General features: G+C 42.0%; 1 protein-coding gene across 1 annotated transcript in view; it reads right to left on the bottom strand.

Annotated features, from left to right (window-relative positions):
• Positions 1-9,092, bottom strand: part of PLBD1 (phospholipase B domain containing 1) — a 40,530-nt gene extending 31,438 nt beyond the window's left edge. Inside the window, exon 1 of the mRNA XM_063134979.1 lies at positions 8,972-9,092. Coding sequence (XP_062991049.1) covers positions 8,972-9,092 — 121 coding nt within the window. The remainder of the gene's footprint in view (positions 1-8,971) is intronic.
• Positions 9,093-14,021: the final 4,929 nt, after the last annotated feature.

Raw genomic sequence — 14,021 nt, 5'->3', positions numbered from 1 at the left:
TCTGCTGAAGGCAACAGATGTTGCGACAGCTCTGGTAGAATGAGCTGTCACAGGTTTCATAAGCTCTAGTTTAGAGATAGAGTAAGCAAGTTCAATTGTCTCTACAATCCAGCGTGATAATCGCTGGCATGACACAGGGAGTCCCTTAGAAGGCTCCCCATAACAAATAAACAATTGCTTTGTTTTCCTAAAACTCTCTGTCCTAGCCTTGTAAAAGGCAAGAGCTCTCCTTACATCAAGTGTATGTAAAGAAAACTCAACAGGTGTTGTTGGATTCGGAAAGAAAGCTGGTAGAGTGATATATTGGGACAGATGAAAGGTTGACACTGCCTTAGGCAAGAAGGCAGGGTCTGTGTGTAACACAACATTATCTTTGTGAAAGATAGTGTAAGGAGCATCTATCCTGAGAGCTCTAAGCTCACTTGCACGTCTAGCAGAAGTGATGGCTACTAAAAAGACAGTCTTGAATGTTAGAAGTCTAGGGTCAGATAAGGCCATGGGCTCGAAGGGCTTCTTTGTCAATGCCTGTAACACCACTGATAGGCTCCATGGTGGAACGATACTCTTTACTGTCGGTATCATATTTTTAAGCCCCTTTAAAAATTTCCTCGATGTTGGATGTACAAAAGGTGTAAAACCATCCATGCCTCGATAACGCTAAGAGGTTTGGTTCTATGGTCTAAGCACAATGGCGGACGACGAAGAACTGAGGTAAGGGCGGGAACCCCATGGACGTGCGCGGTAGCGTGGGGGAGGGGTTCCCGCCAAAAACGTTCCAATCAGCTATAGAAGGTTCCGGTCTGGTCTCTGCGCAGGCGCAAAGCCCATATGTGTGATGCATAGAGACCACGAAGAAGAACTGTCTGTTTCATTTTCTGCCAGAAAACACGAGTCAGAAGTTAAACTCAGGCCTTGGCAGTTTAGCATTCTTGAGAAATACATGACTCTTTTTAAAAATATGTTTACATTCTTCATACATATCAAATAATATTTCAGCAACACCCTTCTGAACACTGGATACACAAGCCAAAGTGTCTGAAAAAACATCAACTTTTTCAATGGGTATTCAAGTAGTACCGATAGTTATCTAATAACCTACAGTTCTACAATACTGAGTCTCCCTGATCCAGGTTTCACAACCTTCTACAGCTCCAGTTAATACTGTAGTAATAATATCACTATTATGGTTCAATCCTCTCCATCAGTTATGCTGTCTGGACAAGCTAGGATTGCAACTAATCCCACATATGGGTGTAACTGGGAAACAAACACGGGGTGGGGTGGGGGGAGGGCTATTGCCTTTATATCCTGCTTGTGGGCTTCCCGGAAACATCTGGTTGGCAACCACTGGATGCTGGAACAGGTGGACCCACTGGATGCTAAAAACAAGTTAATGGACCAAGGGGGTACTTGTTCTGATCTAGCAGGCCTCTGGTTATGTCTTATCTGTTGCAGCTGCCACCCATGACTCATTCCTATCATATTTATCTTGCAACCAGGTAGCTTTTCAACATGCACAGAGAAATGAGTGATTGCCACCCATGTGCCAGGGAGACATACAGCAACAACAACACCAGCAGCAGTGGCCAGCAGGTTTCTGTGTGAGGTGCAGCTTCTTGGTTTAGCAGGGCTGCCTTTGAAAGCTGCTGGATAGACAGTTATGAAAAATGGGGATGCAGTGATGGGGAATGCTGCACTAGGCAGCTTTGTCATGCAGTTTTCAGAGGGACAGGAGCCCTTCTAGAACAAGGAAGTTGGCAACCCGATCCATCTGTTTCACTTTCAGAACTCATTCCATTATTGATGATGCTGGTTCTGTAAGAGCTGTGCCTCTCTCAGCAATATCTCTGTGCTTATTAGGGTTAGCAGAGAAGGGGACCTCTTGTTGCTCATCTCTGCTTACCCTCTAAGACACAATGTGAGGGGGGGGGGGCTAAGGAATTCTCTCCCATCATATTGGGATCTGCACAATTTAGCTCAGCCTTCCCCATCCTGGAGCCCTCCAGATGCAGTGAACCCCACAACTTACAGAATCCTGCAACCATATAGCTGGCAGGATGGGGGGGGGGGGCGGATTCTGGGAGTTGCAGTTCAACACACCTGGAGGGCACTAGGTTGGGAAGGCTGGTCTAGCCACTGGAGCACTAACAAGGGGGAGGGGGCAGGCTCCAACAGCCCACTGTACTCCTGACTCCATGTATATAAGGCAGTTACTGCTAGGTGTGAGAAAGCAAGCAGATGAGCTGCAGCAGGCACAGGAGGGTGGGGAGATGGATACAAGGATCTAGTGGGAAAATAGCTAGCTGAAACTGCCATGTGGGAGGCGAGGCTGGAAGTGATAAAAAGGGAACAGAGCAACATGAGCAGACAACTGCCTGAGTGAAACAATTGGGTTATGGTGCCACCAGCAGAACAGGAAGAAACCCTGGATATCTTTCTGCACATTTAATAGGCTTTAGACACAAGAAATGCTTAAGGCTCCTAGCATTTTGAACCTTGGGCATTATTCCAACTCCCTACACATTGTCAGCACCTTTTCTGTGCAGCTGCTGCTTTGTTATCTTTGACCTCTGTGCTTGGCACACACCATTGTTTCATTTTCTCTCTCGTTGACTTCTATGATCTCACCTCCATTTTGTTTGCAAGGTGGTTCCCAAACCTTTATATAGCTGTGAACATGGCCAACACAGCAACACAGATTTTCTTGCCATCTGATTCTCCTTAACTTCATGCCTTACTGAAAGGGGTGAACCTTAAAACTGGTGCATTCCCATTACTGTGAACGACTGCAGCAGCAAGTAGGTGTTTAGAAAGGGGTCCAACACATGTAGAACCATCCAACATCATTGCCTGTGGCATTGCATTTCACAAACTGGCCCAGTCCAATGGCTTGATGCTCCTACACAAATGACCACCACCACCATCACACAAGATAGTTGTGCAGTGCTGAAAAAGGGCAGGATGGGAGCAAGACAGAGTGACTCAACTACACAGAATGAAAAAAAGTGTTTTAGCCACCAGCAACATCACACGCACTCAGCCCCACCTCATGGACCTAATATTTGGTCATTTTTTTAAAGCAACATACATATTTGCCCCTTGCAAAACACAGGAGGCTAAATATAGCTATGTTACCAAATGCCGTGGTATGTGTTATTGTAGCTACAATATGTCTACGGAGTTGGAGTGGCCTATAAACAACTTCTAAGCGACATTCAGGGTTCATCCACATATTACAGAAAGACTATAGTTAGGGTGCTTGGATTCAAAATGTTCTACCATTAAACATTCTATGTGTACACCTAATACACTTGAACCATTGGATAATGATGGCCACTCAGATGGCTTTAAAAAGGGAATGTTAGATGCATTCATGGAGGATACGGCTATCACTGTCTACTACTACTGACGGCTATATGCTCCCACCAGGATCAGAGGCAACAGACCTCTGAATACCAGCTGCAGGGAACAATAGCGGAAGAAGGTTGTTCTCTTCAAGTCCTGCTTTTCAAATGCCCACTACTGGAAACAGAATGCTGGACTACACAGTCCTTTGCTTTGACTCAGCAATGCTCTTGTTGGAGAGCAACACTGAAGGTTAAATCAGTAAGGTATCCATTCAGACATATACTTCCAAATTCTCTACCTTTAATTCTATCAATCTCGTACAAAGCTTACTTTATATTGTAGACTGCAATCTTCTACATGTTTAACCAGACATAAAACTAGCAAGCATTACTAAAACATCAGACCTGGAGACTTATTCTGCTCTGTTTGTTCATTCTAACTCTTTAATTTATTCATTTTAAATGGAGCTAACCTGTTGCAAAAAGACTACTCTAATGTGTTCTACATGGGGCTGCCTTTGAAGATGGTTCACAAGCTTCAGCCCTTGCAGAATGCAGCAGCTCAGATGATAATAGGGGCCAAACATTCAGACCATATTACACATATTGTGCATTAGTTTCATTGGCTGCCTATTCACTTCTAAATCAATTCAAAATGCCAGTGTTGATCTTTAAAGCCCTTGTTTGGAATCTACAATCAGATGAACCTGTTCTTGCATTAATTTAAGATCAGCTACAAAGGCCCTGCTCATTTTCCTACCAGGAGGCATAGTTAAACTGATAGGCACAAGAGACAGGACCTTCTCAATTTTGGCCCCATATTTATATAATGCCCTCCTTCAGGTGCGACGGTTAGCTCCCACTGTATTTACTTTTAAATGGGCCCTAAAAACATTTTTATTTCAGGCTGCTTCTAATTATGAAGATAGGTCAGTGGTTTCTGTTGTTCTTAGTAGCTTTGTTTTTAGATGTTATGATAGAATGGCCAGCTGAAACTATATGCTTTTACTGCCCTTTTCATTTATTATTGTTTTGATGATGATGATGATGATGATTTAATGTAGATCATAGAATAGTAGAGCTGGAAGGGGCCTATAAGGCCATTGACTCCAATGCCCTGCTAAATGCAGGAATCCACCTTAAAGCATACCCAACAGATGGCTGTCCAGCTACATCTGGAATGCCCCTGAGGTGGGAAAGCCCAAGACCTCCCTAGGTAATTGGTTTCATTGTCGTACTGCTCTAATAGTCAGGAAGATTTTCCAGATGTCCAGCCGGAATATGGCTTCCTGTAACTTGAGCCCATTAGTCCATGTCCTGCACTCTGGGAGGATCGAGAAGATATCCTGGCCCTCCTCTGTGTGATTTTACTGATGTTATTATATCTTGTATGCCATGCTGGGAAAACTTTGCATTTTGAAAGGCAGCTTATATATCTCTTAAATAAACAAGCAAATCTATACAGGACTTGGAGGCAGATTTATCTTCTTTTGCTGACATGTATATCACCTCATAACCTTTCCATAATGCACATCTGCCTTCAGTCTTATACTATATCTTCTGCCTATCAATCTTGTTCCCCCTCCCCATATACAAACTTTCACTACTAATGTATGACATTCTCCCTAACCTAAATGAAAGCATATAGAGAAAACAGAGGATCAGTGTACAGGTAGGCAGCTAACGCTCCCTCCTCGTATTGTCCCAAGCTTCAGAGTTGTCAGCAACCATAATATGTGTGAGACTGTGAAACATGTTTACATGGTGTGGAAGTTGAGACAGGCATCTAAACTTACAATTTCCATGCTTTGTGCCCCATGAGTGGGTATGTAAGTGCCTTTATTCTTATCTTAAACTAAAGAGTTTTCCTAATTCTAGAATCTTAACTATCATAGAATTCTCCCAACAAGTGAAATTACTATCATAGATAATTGTTCCTACTTGCTATTCAGCCTCTGAAATTACAAATTACAGTATGTGAAGGATGTTGTTTCATTGCTTCGTAATTATATTCTCATTGCGTGATAGAACTTATTACACATCAGCTTCATTCTGTGAAACTATTCAAAATAGCTGTAAAAACAAGCTAGGTTATTGCTAGGATGCCCACTACATAAAAAGGGGTCACTACATAATGATCACTACATAAAAAGGCATGTAATAACATAATATGATTATTTTATTTATTTTATTTACAATATTTATGTACTGCCCCCCATTCAAAATTTCAGAGCAGCATACAAGATAAAATAAAATAAAAACAGAATAAAACACCTTAAAATAGATTTTTAAAAGAAGCAAAATGAAAAGTGAACTGTGAACCATGGCTGGTCATTAAGGGAAGGCTTCCTGGAACATTTTCAGGAGGCGCCGAAAGGAATACAAAGTTGGCACCTGCCTGACCTCCAGGGGCAGGGAATTCCATAGGACTGCAGGAACTGTAGCATGAGACTGACCTGGTTTCAAGACCGCTTTGGTCATCATAGGAGAAAGAGAGGGGAACTAAAACCCTATTGATCCTCCTAGTTTTCTAAGTGACTTTTGATACCATCAACCATTGTATTCTTCTGGATAGTTTGGTTCAGGTAAGAATTTGAGGGCCTCTGTTCTATTTGGATGGCTGACTCCAGAAGGTGGTTCTGGAGGACTACTGCTTGCCATCTTGGTATTTATGCTATGGGTCAAGCAGGGTTTTATTTGGTCTTCCATGTTATTTAAAATCTAAATGAAACTGCTGAGTGAGGTCATCTAGAGATGTTGGGTAAGATGTCATTAATATTTATTTATTTATTTATTGCATTTAGATCCCACCTTTTTTCCTCTAAGGAACCCAAGGTGGTGTACATAATCCTCCTCTTCCTCTCCATTTTATCCTCACAACAACAACCCTGTGAGGTAGGTGGACACTCCCAACTTTATTTCTCCTTTTCAATAAATTCAGGTGAAGCAGTGGAAGTATTAAACTGGTATATTGCCACACTGTTACTATGGAGCTTCAGATGTCAGGGCACTGACATATGTATTTTGCACTATGGATTTAATTGGCAGTACCCTGACACCTTGGCTCAATAATTCATTTTAGTTCCCAGAGAAAGAGCCTGAAAAGCTTCCTGGAATGTTGTGAAGGCTCTGAACCACCACAGAGGCATACGAGGCATAGAATATACTTGCTTCCTGTTTGTTTAGATTTGTTCCCTGCAAATGTGGAAATATGCTACCACCCAGCCGACTAACCTCCAAGGATACCTTTGAACTGGCTAATCAAAAGCTAAGCCTTTGCAATTACCACAACTAAACTAGTGCTCCCATTATTATGGAGGGAGGAACACTACTGAAAACAGTAGGTTTTACACTTCACACCCCCATCCAAATGAATGGGGTACTTCAGATTTCTCAAGGCAGTTAGCTAGCTAGCAATGTTGATAGGAAGAAGTTAAGAAAGCCAGACTTCTTGAATTGACATTCACCTTTATTCACAAGGTTAGCATCTTATCCCAAAAATTCAAAGTGAGCCATTGGAAAAACATGGCAACTATAAATATGTGAATATGCCAATAGGAGTTCAACATGTTTACTCATAGGTAAGTGCGTATAGGCCTGCCAGTCTAGCGGGACAGAGGGGTGACGTTCTCACGATATTTTTATCGTGAGATCTCCTCTGTTCACACGCAGCGCACGACGACCTCAGAGGGAGAGGCGTTATGCCCGCCATTTTGGTTTTTTTTTTTCTTAAAGATGATGCGCACGAACACTTGTGCGCAAAAGGTAAAGTGGTTGGTTTTTTTAAAAAAAATATTTTACCCGCTCACCCAACCCCGATGGACGCAGTGCTCCTGAGGAGCTCTGCTCCCCGTGTGTGGGTCCCGGCTCCTCGTGAGTAACTGCGAGAAGCTGGGACAAACAGTGACGCCCGGACACACATTCCATGGTCTCGGGATCAGCCCGTGACCACAGAAAAACCAGGTAGGGCGAGATCCCAGGGCGTCATGTGAATGCACAGGGATGATCCTGGGGATCGCTCCAGGATTTTGCCCCGTCTAGCTATGGCTTTTGTCTATAAGTACCAAAACAGATATAGTGGCAGTGATGAGTAAAACATTTGACTGTATAAGCACTCCACAGGAAGCCCATCATGTATCAAATGAACTTACTGTACACACTGGCCCAGTCACATGTAGAATTAGCAAAACTAGTAGCACACCTACCCTGGCCACTGACAGCTGGTGTGCAACCCTATACACCAATGGACCAACACACATAATGTGTATTTATACACAATGGAGTACTTATGGTACACTTACATGGGCCAGCGCTTTTCCCATAGCTACTCTCATAATTAAAGCTGCAGATTGTGCAATCTCATAATTCATAGCTTCAACATATTCATACGCACTTTAATTATAAATTATATTCCAAGCCTACAAGCACTATGTGAAGCCATGTGATAGTTACATGATAGTTATATGATGATGATGTGTTAAAAAGTTTCCATTCCAACAGACTTTCCCCCTTGTATTTTGCAAGGTTTCTTTTTAAAAAGAAGCTATTGCCTTCTTTTTGAAGGCAATAGCTCCTACCTCATCAGTGTCTGAAAACTCAGATGTGGTTTTAAGGTTTGTTTAGAATTCACCACAGAATTATCCTGATGGTGTCTTGCACCCTTCATGTGATATAAGCCGTTCTTTGTTCTGTGACAGATCATTTTCTGCACAACTGATATGAAAGGGATGCACAGTCCTTTGCAAGTTATGCGAACAACTTGGTTTAAAATGCAGCATATGCCCAAAATTTCCTTCTAACTTGTCTCAGTTCTTTACTATGATTTTATTAGATTGTAAGCCTATGCGGCAGGGTCTTGCTATTTACTGTTTTACTCTGTACAGCACCATGTACACTGATGGTGCTATATAAATAAATAATAATAATAATAATAATAATAATAATAATAATACTTTCCTGCTGATTTTCAATTCATGCAGTGTGACAGCAGCTACTACACTAATTTTTAAAATCAGGATTGCAAGTTCTAGGTCTAGGTAATGTCGCTTTCAGTATAGAGTAGGCTTATAAAAGGGGCAGAGACGCCTCATATATTTAACCCGCCTAGGTAAAAGGATTGATCCTTTTTGGGGGACAAAACAACTTCCCAGAACATAATGAGTTTTGGAACAGTGCAGTACCATAGCAATCTACAGGAATGGAAAGTAGCTTGCACAGCTCCAGAAAAGGCGAAGCTGGCAGCCCGAAGGACCCTATCAACGTGTGGCATCGTTTTCCAAACGGAGGCCATCCTTCTGTCCATCTCCTCAGGCTATGACAATGCCTGGGGCGGGGAGTGGGTGTTGAAGTGTTAAGATCATCACTCCCAAGGACTTGACCAGGAGTAAAACACGAGAAAGTAACGAAGAAGACTTTATATGGGGGATAGGGGGTGTCTGAGGAGATCTCATATAGGACCTTTCGGACTTTGCGCCCCACCCCACCCCCCGAGTCTTTCCTCAGCGGACCCTTTAAAATGGTCTAGAAATTGCGCTGCCCTCCTGCTCCCACCCGCATCCGCGAACCTCAGGCGGCGGAGTGTTTTATATGACGCCCCCTTCGTCACGCGTCTGTGTCCTTCTCACCTGCTCGAGTTTCCGCCACGGCGCAGAGAAGGAAAAGTCCCCACGAGCAGAACCACCACCGGCAGCCGTTGCTGGAGAAGGTGGTGGTGGAGGAGGCGCCGGCGCCGCTGAACCGGGCCATGCCGAGTTGCGCCCTGCGTGCTGTGTCTGACGAGGTGGCCTCGCGACTTTGGGCAAGTTTGCTCTCTGCACTTGGGGCATGGCCCGCCCTCTCGCAGCCCTGCTGCCCCGGCCCGCCGCGACCGGCCCGCCCCAGCCTTGGCGGGGTGGGATTAGAAAGCAGGGAAGCTCCCCACGCACTCCCTCCCCGGCTCTGGGCATGATGGTTGTTGTTGTTACTTTTAGCCTTGGTGCTACGGACTGAAGGGCAGCACGGCGCTGCTGGAAGAAGGACCTTCCCATCCACCGAAACATACTTTTGCTTCTCCGAAACTCGCCAAACACGGCGTCAGTGGCCCCGAATGCCGTTTAACAGCCATGTGCTAACAGCTAATGCGGGGGCGGAATACGCATTTTAAAGGCGGGATTCCCACCATCTCCACCAAAGCCCTAAGGCATGTGCACAATCCCATATTAAATCGTGGATGTTAAACAGTGGGTAAAAAAATATGGGTTTTTTTTTGTGTTGGGTGGGGGGGGGACTTCTACAGGACTCTTTCGCAGGACTCAGGCTAAATGTTCAGTAAAAGAAAAGAAAAACTATTGTTTTAGTAAAAGGATGCATATACCATCCTTCAGCAACGCTTCCACGGTTGTTCAAAGAAATGTGATAAAACTAAAAGATCAAAAAATGGGGTGGAGGGAGATCCTTCAAGGCGTGGTGAAAAAGCACCAAAGTCTGTATTTTTAACTTGAAATGAAAGGTGCTATGCAGACTTAATTAGGTTAGCGCCTGTTTCTGGACACCTAAATCTGCTATTTTCTAAAAACAAACAAAAATTGCCTGTAGTAATTTTTATCTAAATGGCTAGTGTTCCCTCCCTATTTTCATTTCTTTTAGTAAACACTTTTAGGCTATTTATAGTGTGTAAAATTGCAGCGCTTCACCCATGGCAAGTGAGTTCATGGCTAAGTATTATTTTATTTATTTATTACATTATTTACTGCTCTACAGCTGAGCCTCTCTGGGCAGTTCACAATTAAAACCATAAAATAAAACATGGCAAGACATAAAGCTTTGAAAGTTTAAAAATACCTCGTAAAACCAGGAAAAAACCCATCAGCAGTTACAGCCCAGAGAAAGCCTGTCTTAAAAGCTGTGCCTCATTACTTCCTCTTCTGAAAGGGCAAGTAAACATTCAGTGGACCGTTTTGTTCGCACTGCTTCTGCACACAGCAGGAGATAGCAGCAATTTCAGTCTTTAAAAATAAGTCAGACTTACTGCGGTGGGGTTCTTTTTTGGCGGCATGAAGAAGGCTAGGAGGGGCGCAGGAGGCAGATGATAATGTGAGAGGGACCCGCAAAAATCTGTGAGTGCCCAGTAATGAGCATGCAATAACCACCTGCAAAATAATATGAGTGGGCACTGGGCAGTAATGAAAGTGAGATAAAATGCTTGTCTGATGATGCTCAAAATCCAACCTAGTTGTTTAAACCACTTTAAAGATGTCAAGCAATTCTGTGATTTAATACAGAAGCAATATCAAAAAATATTTCATTTTGTTACAAGGATTTTAAATATTGATCTCTTTACTAATTCCCTATTTCACTACAGTTCAAAAATAAAGTATTGCCAAGTAGGCTTTCTGGGGAGGAGGAAGGGGCTGTTCTCAACTTAAAGAAGCTGTTACCAAAATTATGAACACATGAATACAAGAGGATGCCCACAAAACTATAGTTATTCTAATTTCCCTCTTATAACCTCACATGTGGATCAGGAGATCAATCCTTTAAAACACACATTAGATGTTGGACAGAGCAGTTGGACAGTTGGACATCTGCCCAGAGAAGATTTTACATGAAACACGTGGGACGAGAAATGCAATCTGTTACAGATATTAACCATGGGAAGTGTTAATGTTCTTTTGTTGTTATTTCAGGACAAACGTCCCATAGATAAACAGTTTATCCCCCAATAATGCCTCTGGGCTCTTTGTGAGAAAGGGTGGCATATAAATCAAGTAAATAAATAATGCTATGTTCTACCATAAACAAACTATTTCAGCTATAAATTATTTATTTATTTCATTTATATCCTGCCTTTTTTCTTCCAAGGAACCCAAGGTGGCATACATAATTCTCCTCTCCATTTTTATCTTCACAACAACAACTCTGTGAAGTAGGTTGGGCTGAGAGTCTGTGATTGGCCCAAAGTCACCCAGTGAGCTTTCATGGCCAAATGCATCAAAGTTCAAGCTATTGACACCAAACACGACATAAAAATGGCTTCACACTTACCCTTAATGTTGTCTTCCCAGATTTATTACAGCAGATTTATTTTGAACTTTTATTTTACGTTTAATAGGTCAGTTTATTTTTTAAAAAATTACATCAGTGGATCCCATGTAAAATTGTTCCAGTCGCCAAGAAAACACACAAACATATTTTCATCCAATCATTCTCAGACTACTAGTGCCTTTGGCAACACAGCTTTTATACTAGTAATTATTAATTTAATTTCTATACCACCCAACAGCCGAGCCTGTCTGGGCGGTTCACAACAATTCATAAAAATAAATTGACTTTTTTTAAAAATAAAAATAAATAGACCAGTGAGGGAGGAAGCAGCAGCCAGGCACCTCTCCACCGTGCCTGGGTTCAGCTCCTGCTGAGAGCCCCCCCTCCCTCCTGCTACCAACTGTCTCTGCAGAGGCCACCAGTGAGGGAGGAAGCAGCAGCCAGGCACCTCTCCACCGTGCCTGGCTCCAGCTCCAGCTGAGAGCCCCCTCCCTCCTGCTACCAACTGTCACTGCAGAGGCCACCAGAGAAGGAGGCAGCAGCAGCCAGGCACCTCTCCACCGTGCCTGGGTCCAGTTCCAGCTGAGAGCCCCCTCCCTCCTGCTACCAAGTGTAACTGCTGAACTTTCCAACTAAGATTGTAGTGCCTGAGTTTGCTTTCCTTTTCCCCCTCCTCCTCCTCCCTCCCAATCCCCTTTCCTTTTGTGTCATGTCTTTTAGATTGTAAGCCTGTGGGCAGGGACTGTCAAGAAATACTTTTGTAAGCCGCCGTGAGAGCCTTTTTTGGCTGAATGGCGGCATAAAAATACTTAAATAAATAAATAAAATAAAAATAAATACAAGACTCTCAACATTCTAAACATTATAATACAACAGTATAATAAAAGTGGTCTAAATTTTTTAAGAAACAAAATTTTAAACAAATAGCCCCAAAACAATTTCAGTTCACAATTCCAATTACAGACCTGTTCAAGACAGTTGGCATAAGTGCCCATCATACACCATTAAATGCCTGGGTGTAGAGGGCAGTCTTAATCTGGTGCCGAAAAGATCACAGTGTAGACGAAATAGAGTTCAAATGGGTTGTGGCATAAGTGGTCTGCAATGTGACTAAAATTCTAAATTAACTAAAATGTATAAGCGATTTTAAATGGCTTTCTTCCATGTTAACAAAAATCATACAGGGCACAAATAAGGAAAATATCATACACACATATATAATATATACTTTTAGCAACATAAGGTTGTTTTAAGAGTGATTGTTTGGTTATATGTTTATTGTCAAGGGAATTTTCAAGTGGCTGGTAGTCATGGTAATGTGGTCACGAAAATGGGGGAACTGAAGGGAAACTATATTGGAAGTTATTTGTTTCCATTTTATGATGGATTAGGAAGTGAGAAAGCAAGCAAGTTCATGATATTCCTCATTTTATTTTTAAAAAGAAAAGAAAAAGGAACTACATTTAAAATGTAGTAAATAAATGAACACATAAGACGTTTTCAATGGCTTGCCAATATTTTACTTAGGTCTTATACTATATATACATACATATATGCCATATGTGAATGATATTTTTTGGAAATGAATGGTAAATTGTCAACTTGCATTGAATCATTCAATACTTGAAGTATTTTAAATTAAGAGTGGAATTCTTTCCAAAAAGATATATTCTATTGAACAAAAGATATTACTGAATTCATGGGTCTCTTGTTTTTACAATACTTAAATATCTCTTGCCAAATAGCACAGATTATTGGGCTTAAAGCAGAAATTACTTTGATAGTGACAGTCCATGTCAAGAGTGTACAGCCTTAATATGAGGAATCAGTAGGACCCAATTCCGAGTACCATTTAGAATTAGGCTGTAAATATTCTAATTATCTGTCATGGATTTAAAATATATGAATTTATAAATGGGCAGGAAATTCAAATATACAACATATGTAGGTATGACCCTTCATTAACAATTTGAATCTTCAGGATGGTAATATGGCTCTTTTCCAAATGGTTATTAAAAGTTAATACTACAAATCTGGAAAGCGCTGTCCTTTCCGAAACTGAAACATTGCCTATGCCAACTATTTGTAGACATGTAAAATTCCAGAATGAAATCAGATCCACCTTTACATCTGAATTAAATTTGAAGTTACATAAGAAGATACTTAAGGATGAACACAAAAATGTTTTGTTCAGTATTCCCTCCCTCTTGTCTCCCCTGCCCCCTCATTTCCTCCTCTCTCTTGTCACTTTCCCCCTTGTTTTTCAAACTACTCTTTTTTACCCTATTTTTGCAAGAGGGTCCCTGGGTTGTAGAGCAGGCTGTTCTAATTTAAGCCAAATGATGTAGTGAAATGTTTTTAAGAGGAGCTCAGGAGGTGCTGTAATATTTTAACAAGAGTAATGTGTGGCATACCACATCCTCACTAAGATGAGGCACTGCAGGAATATTATGCCAGTGGTCTAGTGTGTCTTCTAATAGCATCTGGGGCGAAATGGCAGAGGCTGGTGCAGGTTACCTCCATTTCATTTTCTCAAAATGCCCCGAAACAATGTAGCTTCCTTGGTATTCAGGGGAAATAAAATGGCAACCACCTGGAGATGGCTGATGGGGGGACCTCTGTTGCCAGCACCTCTGCAGGGAGTGGCAAAAA

The sequence above is a fragment of the Elgaria multicarinata genome, chromosome 9, assembly GCF_023053635.1.
Source record: "Elgaria multicarinata webbii isolate HBS135686 ecotype San Diego chromosome 9, rElgMul1.1.pri, whole genome shotgun sequence".
In the NCBI taxonomy this organism is placed as follows: Eukaryota; Metazoa; Chordata; class Lepidosauria; order Squamata; family Anguidae; genus Elgaria; species Elgaria multicarinata.
Note: the sequence above shows the minus strand (reverse complement) of the source record. Positions and strands in the feature narration are given on the sequence as shown.